At 42.5% G+C, this 13,522-nt stretch overlaps 1 protein-coding gene across 2 annotated transcripts in view; it reads left to right on the top strand.

Annotated features, from left to right (window-relative positions):
* Nucleotides 1-13,522, top strand: part of LOC142660430 (uncharacterized) — a 173,420-nt gene that overhangs the window by 40,048 nt on the left and 119,850 nt on the right. For both annotated transcript variants that reach the window (XM_075837049.1, XM_075837053.1), the window contains one exon: nt 1,657-1,756. In XM_075837049.1, the coding sequence (XP_075693164.1) occupies nt 1,657-1,756 (100 nt within the window). The remainder of the gene's footprint in view (nt 1-1,656; nt 1,757-13,522) is intronic.

Below are 13,522 nucleotides of genomic sequence, written 5' to 3'. Positions count from 1 at the left end.
GGATCAGTGATCAGGACTAGGTATGTACAAATTTCTAGACTGTGAATGTAAGGCCCCCTGCACACAACCGTGCCTATAATCACGTCTGTGATTATGGGTATGGCCAGCCACTGACAGCCACCCGCATTTGCGGGCCGTTCTCCCATATAAAGTATTGTAGCACGGTCTGCAAAAAGCAAAAAATAGGACATGTCCTACCCTTTGCGGAGCCTTTCTAAGGAATGGACACCTTCCCGTAAATATACCGGAAGGTGTCTGTGGGCAATAAAAATGAATGGGTCCGTAATTACGGATTAGAATTACTAATGAATTCAACGGTCGGGTGCATGGCGCCTAAACAAGTGTCCGAAAACAAATATTTTTAAAATTGTGAGAAATTGGCATGCCTGACAGCTTTTAGACAGAGCAGAATTGCCGTGGTTTTTCAATATGGTTATTGGTGACGCGATTTTTGCAGGTGAAGCACATGGTTTTTAACGTGTTTAACTTGTAAAAAAAATGCTTGAACAATAATTCTATGGCAAAACTGCGGAAATTTGTAGTAAAATGCCTCACTGTTTTTGCACACTCGGCACACTAATGCAACGTGTGAATCCAGCCTCAGAGAGCCTTTCCTAAACTGGATAAAATTGTGTCCACTTCTCATCTGGGAGCAGGACTAGATACAGTATGTACGGGTGTTACAGCATACTAATAACTAGAAAATGGTGAGTAATTGAAACATAAAGATTATTTGAAAGTTGTATAACTTTTATTTATTACTTAGTTATTTTTTAGTTTTATTTTTAACATTTCTGCATTAAGCATTATTTATATAAAATTGGAAAATCCCTTTAATGTACAGTCTGAAAATCCCATTTTCATACACACTATTAGGGAATTCTAAGTTAATAGAGGGGAGTCCACTGTTCAGATCCTCATACAAAGAGCGTCTCTCGCTCTGGAGGACCTGTTCTGACCTGCATAATACAGACAGCCCACTAATATGAATGGACACTATGCAATTCTTAATTTCTCCTGTGGTAGCGCTGCAGAGAAATAGAACACTTATTTCCAAGTTTCCCCACAGACAACCAGTCCTAGCAGTAGCACACTTTGTGATCAGCTTATTGTCAGGGGACCATTGTAACAAGCAGAGAAATAGTTTATTTTAGAGCCAAAGATGGAGTTTACCTCTTCTTGGTGGTCTGTGCCCTCCCTATACATTAGTAAGCACAATGAATAATAATGCTTTAGTCCTAACATGCAATTTCAGTGATATCTAGACTAACATTTTTGTCTAGAAATATACTTTGTGACAAGAATTGGATTCATATAACGCCCCGCTGTTCACAGGGAGTCCCTGATGTGTCAAAAATCTACAAATATAATACTAATATTGTTAGATTAAGGACAGCCCATCGTGAAGCATGCAGTCATGTATACTGTGGATGTAGCACAAGCAATACTTCAATCCCTGTAGTAGAATCTATCAGCCTAACGTGATTTGGTTAAACTCGAATATTCCATAAAGCGTTCCTCAAGCCTTTTTAGCTTGGTGTTAGAAATTGGTGACTGATACTCAAAAATAAATAACCAAGTACAGATTTTCTTATTAGAAGTTAAATTATAACATCATATAAACTTCTTTTTTTTTTTTTTTATGCTTGTCTGTAGATTTCAGTACGGCCAGTTAATTGATGAGGGCAGGAACCAGTGCTTAGATGAACGACGGGTCAAGCTGTTAAAGTCCCAGGTTTTACAGCTGGATAGACAGGTAATGTATATCAAGTTGCACTACATCTGCTGTCTCTAAATGGGTCAGTCTGTATGTTAACTGCTATGTTCTACAAAAAGTCTGTTAGAGCACTGTGCTCCATCCAGTAGTAGCTATTTGGCAGGCTCTCCACCGACTTCCTTAACACTGCCATGCATTTTAAACATTAAAACAGTGTGTCCACGCCCTGACAACCAAAGGCTTTATTATTCCAGTGCAAGGAATGCTGGGAATTGCAGTTTCACAATAGTTAGTGCCGAAGGTTGCTGACCTCTGCCCTAATGCCTCAATCTCCACCAAAGCCATCTTTTTACAAAAGATGCAAAAATTTGCCCAAAGTTCATACAAATGCCAAGGTTATTTGGATTGACCAGGACAAATTTTTATTTTCTTAGTCTGCCCTGTTATTTTTATCCTTTCGATATGCCATAAGAACACAGCCTCTTTTGGCCTTGAGGACACAGACAATTTTCTCAAATCTGACATGTCAGTTTATGTGGTAATAACTTTGGAATGCTTTTATGTATTCAAGCGATTCTGAGATTGTTTTCTTGTGACACATTGTACCAAGTTAGTGGTAAAATTTGGTCGATTATATTCAGTGTTTACTTGTGAAAAACACCAAAATTCTGAGAAAATTTGCAAAAATTAGCATTTTTCTAAATTTAAATGTATGTGCTTGTAAGTCAGATGGTAATACCACACAAAATAGTTTCTAGTTAACCTTTACCATATGTCTACTTTATGTTGGCCTCGTTATTTTTAAAAGTCCTTTTTCATTTTTTTAGGACATTACAAGGCTTAGAACTTTAGCGCCAATTTCTCACATTTGCAAGAAAATTTCAAAAGGCTATTTTTTCAGAGACCAGTTCAGTTCTGAAGTGGCTTTGAGGGCCCTTTATATTAGAAAGTCCCCCATAAATCACCCCATTTTAAAAACTGCACCCCTTAAAGTATTTAAAACCGCATTCAGAAAGTTTCTCAACCCCTTAGGTCAATCACAGGAATCAAAGCAAAGTAGGGGTGACATTTACAATTTTCATTTTTTTTTCCCCAAAATTAATTTCTAATACCTTTTTTTTCTGCAATCCAGAAGGTTTTACCAGAGAAGCGCAACTCAATATTTATTGCCCAGGTTCTGCAGTTTTTAGAAATATCCCACATGTGGCCCTAGTGTGCTAAGTGACTGAAGCACAGGCCTCAGAAGCAAAGGAGCATTTTTTAATATATTAAAGACACCATGTCAGGTTTGAAGAGGTCTTGTGGAACCCCCCCCAAAAGTGACCCCATTTTGGAAACTACACCCCTCAAGGAATTTATCTAGGGGTATAGTGAGCATTTTGACCCCACAGGTTTTTTGCTAAACTTATTGTAATTAGGCCTCATGCACACAAACGTATTTTTTCTCTCCCGTAAATACTGGTCCTTGGTCACACGTATTCGACCCGTATTGCACCAGTATTTAAGGACCCGTGCCCGTAAATACGGGTCCGGTGTCACCAGTATTCCACCCGTATTTACGGGCACGTTTTCGCTCCAAAATTGCACTGCAATAATCGGCAGCCCCTTCTCTCTATCCGTGCAGGATAGAGAGACGGGGCAGCCCTTTCCGAGGTAAAAGTAAAAGAAATTCATACTTACCCGGCCGTTGCCTTGGTGACGCGTCCCTCTCTTGACATCCAGCCCGACCTCCCTGGATGACGCGACAGTCCATGTGACCGCTGCAGCCTGTGATTGGCTGCTGCGGTCACCTGGGCTGAAACGTCATTCCGTGAGGCCAGACTGGGGGAAGAAGCAGGGAGTTCTGGGTAAGTATGAACGTCCTTTTTTTTTTTTTTTACAGGTTCATCTATATTGTGATGGGTAGTTTCTGTCCAGGGTGCTGAAAGAGTTACTGCCGATCGTTTAACTCTTTCAGCACCCTAGACAGTGACTATTTACTGACGTCGCCTAGCAACGCTCCCGTAATTACGGGTGCACACACGTAGTCACCCGTAATTACGGGAGCCCCATAAACTTCTATGGGCCTGCCCGTGCCGTAATTACGGCCTAAAATACGACATGTTCTCTATTTTTTAACGTCCCGGGCACCTTCCCGTAAGCATACGGGGAGGTACCCGTGGCCAATAGAAGTCTATGGGCCTGTAATTACGGGCGTTTTTACGTTCGTGTGCATGGGGCCTTAGTCTATAAAAATATACTTATTTCTTTTCTGAATAAACTTAGAAATTGTTAATTTTTACAAGGAATAAAGCAGTAAAAGGACCCGAAAATTTCTCCCGATTACGACAATACCCCATATGTAGTAATAAACTGCTGTATAGACCCACCGGAGGGCTCACAAGCGAAAGAGTGCCATTTGGATTTTGTAGCAGGTTTTCTGGAATGGTTTTCAGTGCCATGTCTTGTTTGTAATGCCCTGGAGGGACCAAAACAGTGCAATCCCCCCCAAAACTTTTGGCGCTCAAGTTTTGCTGTAATGGTTTGCGGCGCCATGTCACATTTGCAAAGCTCCTGAGGGGCCAAAACAGTGCAAACGCTGCAAAAGTGACACCATTTGGGAAACTACACCCCTCAAGGAATTTATCTAGCAGTATAGTGACCCCACTGTTTTTTTGCTGAATTCATTGGAATTAGGCAGTGAAAATTAAAATCTACATTTTTTTCCACGAAAATGTTTATTTTATTTTTTAGGAATAAAGGAGAAAAAGCACCCCAACAATTGTAAAGCAATTTCTGCCGAGTACGGCAATACCCTATATGTGGTAATAAACTGCTGTTTGGACACACCACAGGGCTCAGAATGGCAGGAGTACTACTTGGTTTTTGGGCGCCGTGTTGCATTTGCAGAGCCCCTGAGGTACCATTGCAGTAGAAACCCCTGAGAAGTGACCCCATTTTGTGAACTACACCCCTCAAGGCATTTATCATTTGCCTGGACATATGACAGGGCTTAGGAGTGAAAGAGCAAATGCGCAATTGAGGCCTATTTTGGTGATTTTTGCAGCATTGGCCCGCAATGGCTGGGCTCTGGGGTCAAATAGTAAGAGACCCCTGAGTAGTGACCCCCATTTTGGAAACTGCACACCTCAAGGCATTTTTTAAGGGGTGTAGTGAGCGTGTTTTGTCCCAACATGTTTTTTTTTTATTAAAAATTAACGCTCAGTCGATGGTGCAAAGTGAAAATTGCAATTTTCCACTGATATGCCATTTTAGTGTACAATATGTTGTGCCTAGTTCGTGCCACTGAAGACAAATACCTCAAACTGTTAAGCGAGTTCTGCCGGGTATGGTGATGCCATATATGTTAACGTAAACTGCTGTTTGGGCACGCTGTAGGGTTCAGAAGGGAAGGAGCGCCATTTGGCTTTTGGAGTGCAGATTTTGCTTGGTAGTGTAAAGGATCTGCCAGGCACAGCTTTGGGGTTAACTCCCAGAACTAATCAGTCAGCACCTGAGAATACATCCCTGAGACTGACTCCTGCTTCCACCATTCAGGCTGGCAGGCTTAGGAGTGGGAGAGCCTATCGTAACCTGGCCAGACTCAGCTAGCTCCCGCCCTCGGTCTATTTAAGCCTGCACTTCCTGTCCCTCGGTGCTTGTTATTGCTTGTGTTTCTTTCCTTGTGGTTTCCTGGCCAAGCTACAGCTCCTGCTATTTTTGATCCTGCTCCATACAGACCCTGGCTTACCGACTACTCTTCTGCCTTTCGTTTTGTACCTCGCACACTCCTGGCTTGACTCGGCTCGTTCACCACTCTGGTTGCTCACGGTGTTGCCGTGGGCAACGGCCCCTTTTCCTTGCTTGTGTTCCTTTGTATGTTTTTCGTGTTTGTCGTGCACTTACTGAGCGCAGGGACCGCCGCCCAGTTGTACCCCGTCGCCTAGGGCGGGTCGTTGCAAGTAGGCAGGGACAGAGTGGCGGGTAGATTAGGGCTCACTTGTCCGTCTCCCTACCCCCTGCCATTACAGGTAGTAGTTTTGTTTGGGGTTTTGCTGGTATTTGAGTTTATAATGTGGGGGTTTATGTAATCTGTGCGGATTACATCAGGGCATAATAGAGGGTATAATGCAGTAAATTAATAATAATTCATAGATTTGTGGCCTGTGTCGCACTGATAAATGGTGCCCAATCTTACCTGCTTTTGGAACACTCTGCACATTTTGCATCGCCATATTCTGAGAGCCAGAACTTTTTTTTAATTTTTTCTCCACCGGAGCTGTGTGAGGGCTTATTCGTTGAGGGACAATCTGCAGTTTTCATTGGTACCATTTTGGGGTACATGCGATTTTTATTTTTTTATTACTTTTTTTATTTCATTTTTTATCAAGCAAGGTGACCAAAAACCAGCAATTCTGATAATGTTTTATTTTTTTACGGCTTTCTTTACTTTATTCTGCGGGTCGATACGATTACGGCGATACCATATGTATCTTTTTTTATGTTTTGCAGCGTCTGCACAATAAAATCACTTTTTTCAAATAATTTCTTTTTTTGTGTCACCATATTCTGAGAGCCATAACTTTTTGACCAAAAAACAGCGATTCTGGAATTTTTTTATTTTATATTTTTTACGGTGTTCACCTTGCGGGTAAAATAGTGTGATATTTTTATAGTTCATGTCGTTAGAAACACGGTGATACCACATATGTGTACTTTTTAAATGTTTTCGGTTTTTCCTATAATAAAAGACTTATTGTGGGGAAAAAAGGCGGTTATTGGTTTTTTAACTTGGAATTTTAATTTTTTTACTTTTTTACAACATATTTTTATAAACTTTTTTTTTGACACTACATAGTGCAGTGTGTTAGAGCTGTCAGCTATTCACTGACAGGAAGCCTATAGGGCTTCGCCTCCCGGCGGGGCCTAATAGGCTTCTGTACTAGTAGGCCATTGTTAGGCCTCTGGCTGCTCCCGCTGTGATTGATCCCCTGCCGTCTTACTGTCATAAACGGTTGATGGCACAGTTCTGTCTCCTTGTCCTGTGACAGTTAGCCAGGACACACCGGTACGTCTCAGTGCCTTAAAGCACTGCATTACAGGATGTACTGGTGCATCCTGGAGCGTTAAGGGGTTAATTGCGGTATTTCCAGCTCAGACATTTATGGCATATCCACCAACATACCGAATTTTTCGGACTACAAGACGCACCGGACTATAAGGCGCTCCCAGGTTTTAGACAACAGAATATAGGAACAAAATTATTTTGTATTTTACTACATTTACAAAAAAAACAACAATTTGTTTAAAAAAAAAAAATTGTTCTGTTTCACCACATTTTGAGATCCATAACTTTTAGAATTTTTCATTGATTGAGCGGTGTGAGGGCTTATTTTTTGCGGGACGAGCTGAGCTATGCTTTTTCGGTAACTCCCATAGTAGTGAATGGCAGTTACAGAAGCAGCATAGCATGCGAGCTACGCTGTTTCCATAACTACTATTCAGTTCTATGGGACTTACGGAAACAACGTAGCTCAGCGAGTTACACTGTTTCTGTAACTCGACCGTGTAATCATTAAGTGGACGGGAGAGCACAAAAAGCTAGAATGGGGTCTAGAGATAGGTGCGGGGGTCAGAGGTGGGACCCGAACCTATCTGATATGACATCTCCTGTGGAGATGTCATAACTGTCCTTCATGGGAAAACCCCTATAAATGCTGCGGTCGGACCGGCATTTAACTAGTTAAACGGCCAGGAACAGCGAGATCGCTGTTCCTGGCCGTTAGACCAGCATGTCAGCTGTAAGACACAGCAGACACAGCAGACTCCTGCAGTGTATTGAGCGGGCTCTGCGCGTGAGCCTGCTCCAAACATCACCCCTCCCCCGCTCGATGAAGTGCCGGAACGTCATGGATCTGGAAGGGGTTAATTAAGGAACTTGTCGGGGTCTGGCGCAGCCGGGTCCCTTGACTGCCGACTATAAGACGCAGGGGCTTTTTAGCAAGATTTATTCTAGCTAAAAACTGCGTCTTATAGTCCAAATAATACGGTGGTTTGTAAGGCCGAAAAAAGACATACGTCCGTCCATTTCAGCCTATTGTTCTGCAATGTTAAACCAGAGGAAAGCAAAACCCCCATGAGGCATAATACAATTTTTCTCATCTTAGGGAAAAATTCCTTCCCCACTCCAATATGGCAACCAGAATAAATCACTGGATTAAGGACCCATCTACAGTAGTCTAATAACCATAACTTGTAATATTATTACACTCAAGAAAGACATCCAGGCCGCTTTTGAACTCTTTTAGTGAATTCACCATGACAACTTCCTCTGGCGGAGTGTTCCATAGTCTCACTGCTCTTACAGTAAAGAATCCCCTTCTGTGTTGGTGTAGAAATCTTCTTTCCTCTCGATGTATTGGATGCCCTTTATTAAAGTTACGGTCCTGGGTATAAATAGATCATTAGACAGATTTCTATATTAACCTGTGATATATTTATACATAGTTATTAGGTCACCACTCAGCCGCCTTTTTTCTAAACTTAATAACCTGAATTTTGATAAACTTTCTGGGTGCTGTAGTCCACCCATTCCATTTATTACTTTGTTTGACCTTCTTTAAAGGGTAGCTAAACGTTTGACAAACTTCTGACCTGTCATAGTAACATGTCAGAAGTTTGGATTGATGGGGGTCCGAGCACTGAGACCCCCACCAATCGCTAGAACGAAGCAGCTGAAGTCCGTACTCTGATACATTTATTTCCGGAAACAGCCGAACAGACACAAAGTGGCTGAACGCTCACACAAACGCTTCAGCTGCTTCGTTCTAGCGATTTGTGGGGGTCTCCGTGCTCGGACGCCCACCAATCCAAACTTCTGACCTGTCACTATGACATGTCAGAAGTTTGTCAAACGTTTAGCTACACTTTAAACCTACTCAAGCTCTACTATGTCTTTCCTCTGCATTGGTGCCTTAAAATGTACACAATATTCCAAGTGTGGGATAGATGCCTGATAGATGTGGTTCCCCCGATCCCCATCACGGCCACATCCAAGAGGAGTATGAATAGAGAGATGGTGTGCGGCGCTCTCCATTCACTTCTATCATAATTGTATGGTATATCCTGTAAAAGTCTGCATTGGGGAAAAAAAAACCTTTTTAAAGACTTCCGGTTCCGGCGCGCGCATGGGAGGCAGCAGAGAGTGAGAGCTCCAGTGGCTAACCTCCTGTAACATCGCTGCCCGGGTCACAAACTGGTCCAGTAGTGGGTTTTGACACCCCATACCTGTTCAGGTATTCCTTGCTCTACGGCATGGAGAAATTTTGTGCAACGGCCAGGGATGCAGACGCCTGGAACTTCGCTTCCTTAGAGAGAGGACAGACTGGTGCACCTGAAAATGGCGCCGGAGACTCCTCGAACCACGAGGAGTGGCAGATCTGCCTCACAGCCGGCATCATTTTCCTCCCCTCAGGAGGAGCTTGTGCAGGAGGAGACTGTGGCAACATTGGTGCCGGGACTAGACGTGTCTTGCATGTCTCTGGCTTTGGAGGTGGTGAAGCTGCTGGCTCCAGATATAACGGCCTCATTGGAGCAGACGGTGAACAACACCCTATCGGTCTTGCGAAGGGAGGTAAGCTCCCATGGCACACAGATTTCTGAGCTGGAGCAACGCATGAGTCTGGTGGAGGATGAATTGGGCAGAGCCCAGACATGTTTACAGCATACTCTTAAATCCAACCGGACTTTATTGGAAAAAGTGGAAGACTTGGAGAACAGGTCAAGGAGGAGTAATCTCCGGATTATAGGGATTCCGGAATCCATCCCTCACAGTCAATTGGCACAGATCTGTGCAGTGGAATTACCGCAAACACTGGGTATACAGAGGCGGTGTATCTTAGAACGAGCACACAGAGTTGGTCCACCCAGGGTTTCACAGGAGCATGGCGACCAGGTGCGGCCACGTCCGGTGATTGTGAAATATTTGAGCTATGTGGATAAGGCGGCCATCTTGCAGACCTTTAAGAAGGTAGGTGCACCGGTAAAAGGACGGACTCACAAAATTTTACTCCGGAGATTATTCAGCAGAAGTTGCTTGGAAGAGGTGAGCTTTTTCCACAGTATGCTCGACCATGGTGAGGAGACATTTGAAATTATTTTTGCAATTCCAGGCTGTTTTGAAAGTCTTTTTGCCTGATGGCAAGATGGAAGTGTTTTCCTCCCCAGAGGAGTCCGCAAAGTTTATGGAATCAGTGTCTATGGATGACGGTGGAACTTTCACATTATCGTCGAGGAGGAACACGCCACGTAGATCTCCGAAAGATTCTCCGAGATGAGACCCTATTGCCACAGGGGCAGATGGTGTCTCATTCTATTCCATGGATCTACCTGAAGATTGAGATTTTGGACTGGGGAAGTTCTGCTCGCAAGTATTTCTGTTGCACTTTATTCTGTGTAGCTACTGGCCAGATGGGTACTACTGAAAGCTACTAAGGACGTTTAGTTTAAGATGAATGTTAATACTGTATGAGGTATGCTTTTTATTACACTGAGGAAATGTGGGGTTGATATTTGCTGATTTTTGGCGGGAAGTGAAGTTACTTTTGCTATATTTCCGGATTGCTAGAGTGTTACTCTCGGCTCTTCACGGATGTAGGTGGGGCAAACGAATCCTCATCTTAAGTATGCGTGAAAAAAGTGAAGTCTACGAGAACTCCTTCGTATATGTTTTTTCTCACAATGTTATGGTATTGGAGGTTGGGATACCTGTTTGGGGAGCTGGGGGGGAGTGATCTTGTATATCGCAATATATTCGCTGGCAGAGGTCTGAGACAACCAATGATCAGGAACATCTTGGGTATAATCGACAGTTAGGAGAAATTTTATGCGAGTAGTCTACTGGAACGTGAAGGGGTTATTGACATCAAGTTATAGAATCTACTACAGACGCTGAGGGGCGTTACATCAGATTGAAAGTGGATTGCCCAGCAGGGATGTTGAGTCTGTACAATCTGTATGCTCCTAATAGTTCTAATATGGGGTTCTTTCAACAGATTGAGAGTACACTTTTGCAGGATAGAGATCAAAAGATCCTCATTGGAGGTGATCCTAATACGGTAAATGATGTCGCGGAGGATAGAAAGCGTTCACACTAGGTATCGTAACGGAAAACGCAGGGTGATTCTATTTTAAAACAATTATTACATTAAACAGGAGTAACAGATATGTGGAGATACCTTAATCCCATGGGTAGGGAATGTACCCATTTATCCCATTCTCAATCTGCATGGTCGAGAATTTATTATTTTTTGGCTTCTCAGGGCTTGTTACATAGAGTAAAAGATGTATCTATTATGGATATTGTTATCTCTGATCACTCTCCTCTTCTTATAGAGCTGGAAGAACTTTTCCCGAAGGGAACGGATATACTTTGGCGTTTGCCTGTGGCATTGGCGCACGATGAGGAATTTGGGAAACTTCTGAAGGGTTGGTGGGAGGACTTTGCACAGCATAATGGGCAACACCGGTCTAATCCGTCTCTGTACTGGGATACAGGGAAAGTAGTTATTAGAGGACATATTATAGCTTATGTGCACAGGAAAAAAAAGGAAGTGAATAAAAGTTATATTTAGGCAACGGAGTGTTTGAGACAGGCATACTCATCTTTTCAGAATGATCCTGGGGAAGATACTAAAAGTCGGTGGCTTTTAGCTAAGCAACATTTCGATTTACAGCAATCCAGGTTGGAGACCTATTTTGGGGAGAGCGATGCGGCAACATTCTTTAAATTCAGGAACAAGTCGGGAAGGCTTTTGGCTAATTTGGCAAGGGGGAAAAAAACAGTTTATCATATCCATAGTTTGGAGGATGAGTCGGGGATTGCCCGTAGGGATCCGAAAAACATAGTCAGATCTTTGGTCGTTTTTATGAGGAATTATATCAACAAGGCTCAGTTTACATGGATAAGGGCCGGGATTTTTTGAAAAATTTGTCATTACCTAGTATAGGAGAGGAGGATAGCATGGCATTGAATGCCTCAATTACTGAGGAAGAACTTGGAAGGGTCATTGAGAATCTCCCGTCTCAAAGAGCGCCGGGTCCTGATGGGTATCCGGGGGAGTTTTATAAATGACAGAAATCCGAAATTGTTCCCGTACTTAAAGTTTTATTTGGCAAGGTAATGGAGAGAGATCAAATATCTCCGTCTAACAATGTGGCATATATAAAAGTATTGCCCAAACCAGGCAAGAATTTGGAACAGCCTGATTCTTACAGACCAATTTCGCAAATTAACCAGGACCTGAAAATATTGTCCAAGTTGATGGCGGACCGTTTAGCATTATTATTACCTAAACTGATAGGGAATCATCAAGTAGGATTTGTCAAGCGTCGATCACCTGTTACTAATATACGGACAGTTTTAGCAGTCCAAGATAGGCTATTACTGAAGAAGGGGGAGGGCAGTCAGCAGCACTGCTAGCAATTGATGCGGAAAAAGCATTTGATAATGTAAATTGGGAATGGTTGGGGGTAGTGTTAGATCGAATGGGTATTCAGGGACAATTTAGGACATTTGCATCTGCTTTCATCGGACACCGATAAGGGGAAACGGGTGGGAGACACGGATCTTAAGTTAACATGTTATGCTGATGATATGCTTTTGTTTATGAATTCTCCGCAAGATCATTTAGAGGGACTTTTGAGGGTTTTGCAAGACTTTGGTAAATTTTCTGTCAATTGCTGTTTTTGCTTGAAACTCCTAGTCCTGCTCCGTTCTCCTCACCGGTAGAGATAGCACATAGAAATATTACGTATTTGGGAATAAAGATAGGTAGGGTTCCCAATACTTTTATATACTTTAAATTATATCCCTCTATTTAAGAAAATAAGCCAGGAACTTCAGCGGTGGTCAAAATTGCCTTTGTCATTATTTGGAAGGGCGCATTTAATAAAGAGGAAGCGTCTTACTAAACTATTATCTCCCCTTCAGATGATACCGATATTGTTGCATCATAAAGATCTTCAATCTTTACAGTCAGAATTGACTGCCTTCTTATGGGGATAAAAAAAGAGATCTCCTATTGCATATAAAAAATTATGTCTACCAAAAATGGAAGGGGGTTTACAATTACCAAGCATTCAGGGGTATAACTTGGCAGCTCTATTCCGACATGTAAAGGATTGGATAGGAGGATCAAACTTTTTTTCTAACACAGAATTGGATCAAGAGTTGTCAGGATCTTGGGATTTGGGGTCTCTCCTGCATACGCAGTACAAGTTTCTTTTAGCAACAGCTAAGCAGAGTCTTCTTATCTGAGATACAGTGACATCATGGAAGGCGGTCAGAAAATTATATCACTTACCCATATTTATTTAAAAATATTTAACTTTATGGGGAAACGCAGCTTTCCGGCAGGGGGATGATAAATTATATAAGGAATGGCAGATTAAACGGATATGGAAACTGGGGGACATGATGGAGTTGTCAGAGGGGAGGTTATTCACGTGGGAGGAATTTAGATCTACATTTCCGATGGGCCCGCAGCAGTTCCTTCAGTATATGCAAATGAGGAGTTACTGTGAGTCGTTGTACAAGGATATGTCGGGGGCTGAAATGGCTGGTGGTTTTGATAATATGCTAGGTCATAAGGATAAGGCGGAATCTTTATCTTCAATATATGGCAAAATTAGGGAAGTAATGTTGGTACACACTCGGGACCATCTCTTTAACCATTGGGAAAAGGATTTGCAAGAAACTGCAATCCCACATAAAATTCTTAAGGGCTTGGACAAAGTCAGGAATTCCATAGTGAATGAACAGTGGAG

This window comes from Rhinoderma darwinii, chromosome 1 (assembly GCF_050947455.1).
Source record: "Rhinoderma darwinii isolate aRhiDar2 chromosome 1, aRhiDar2.hap1, whole genome shotgun sequence".
NCBI classification, from domain to species: Eukaryota; Metazoa; Chordata; class Amphibia; order Anura; family Rhinodermatidae; genus Rhinoderma; species Rhinoderma darwinii.
This window is presented reverse-complemented; position numbering and strand designations above follow the sequence as displayed.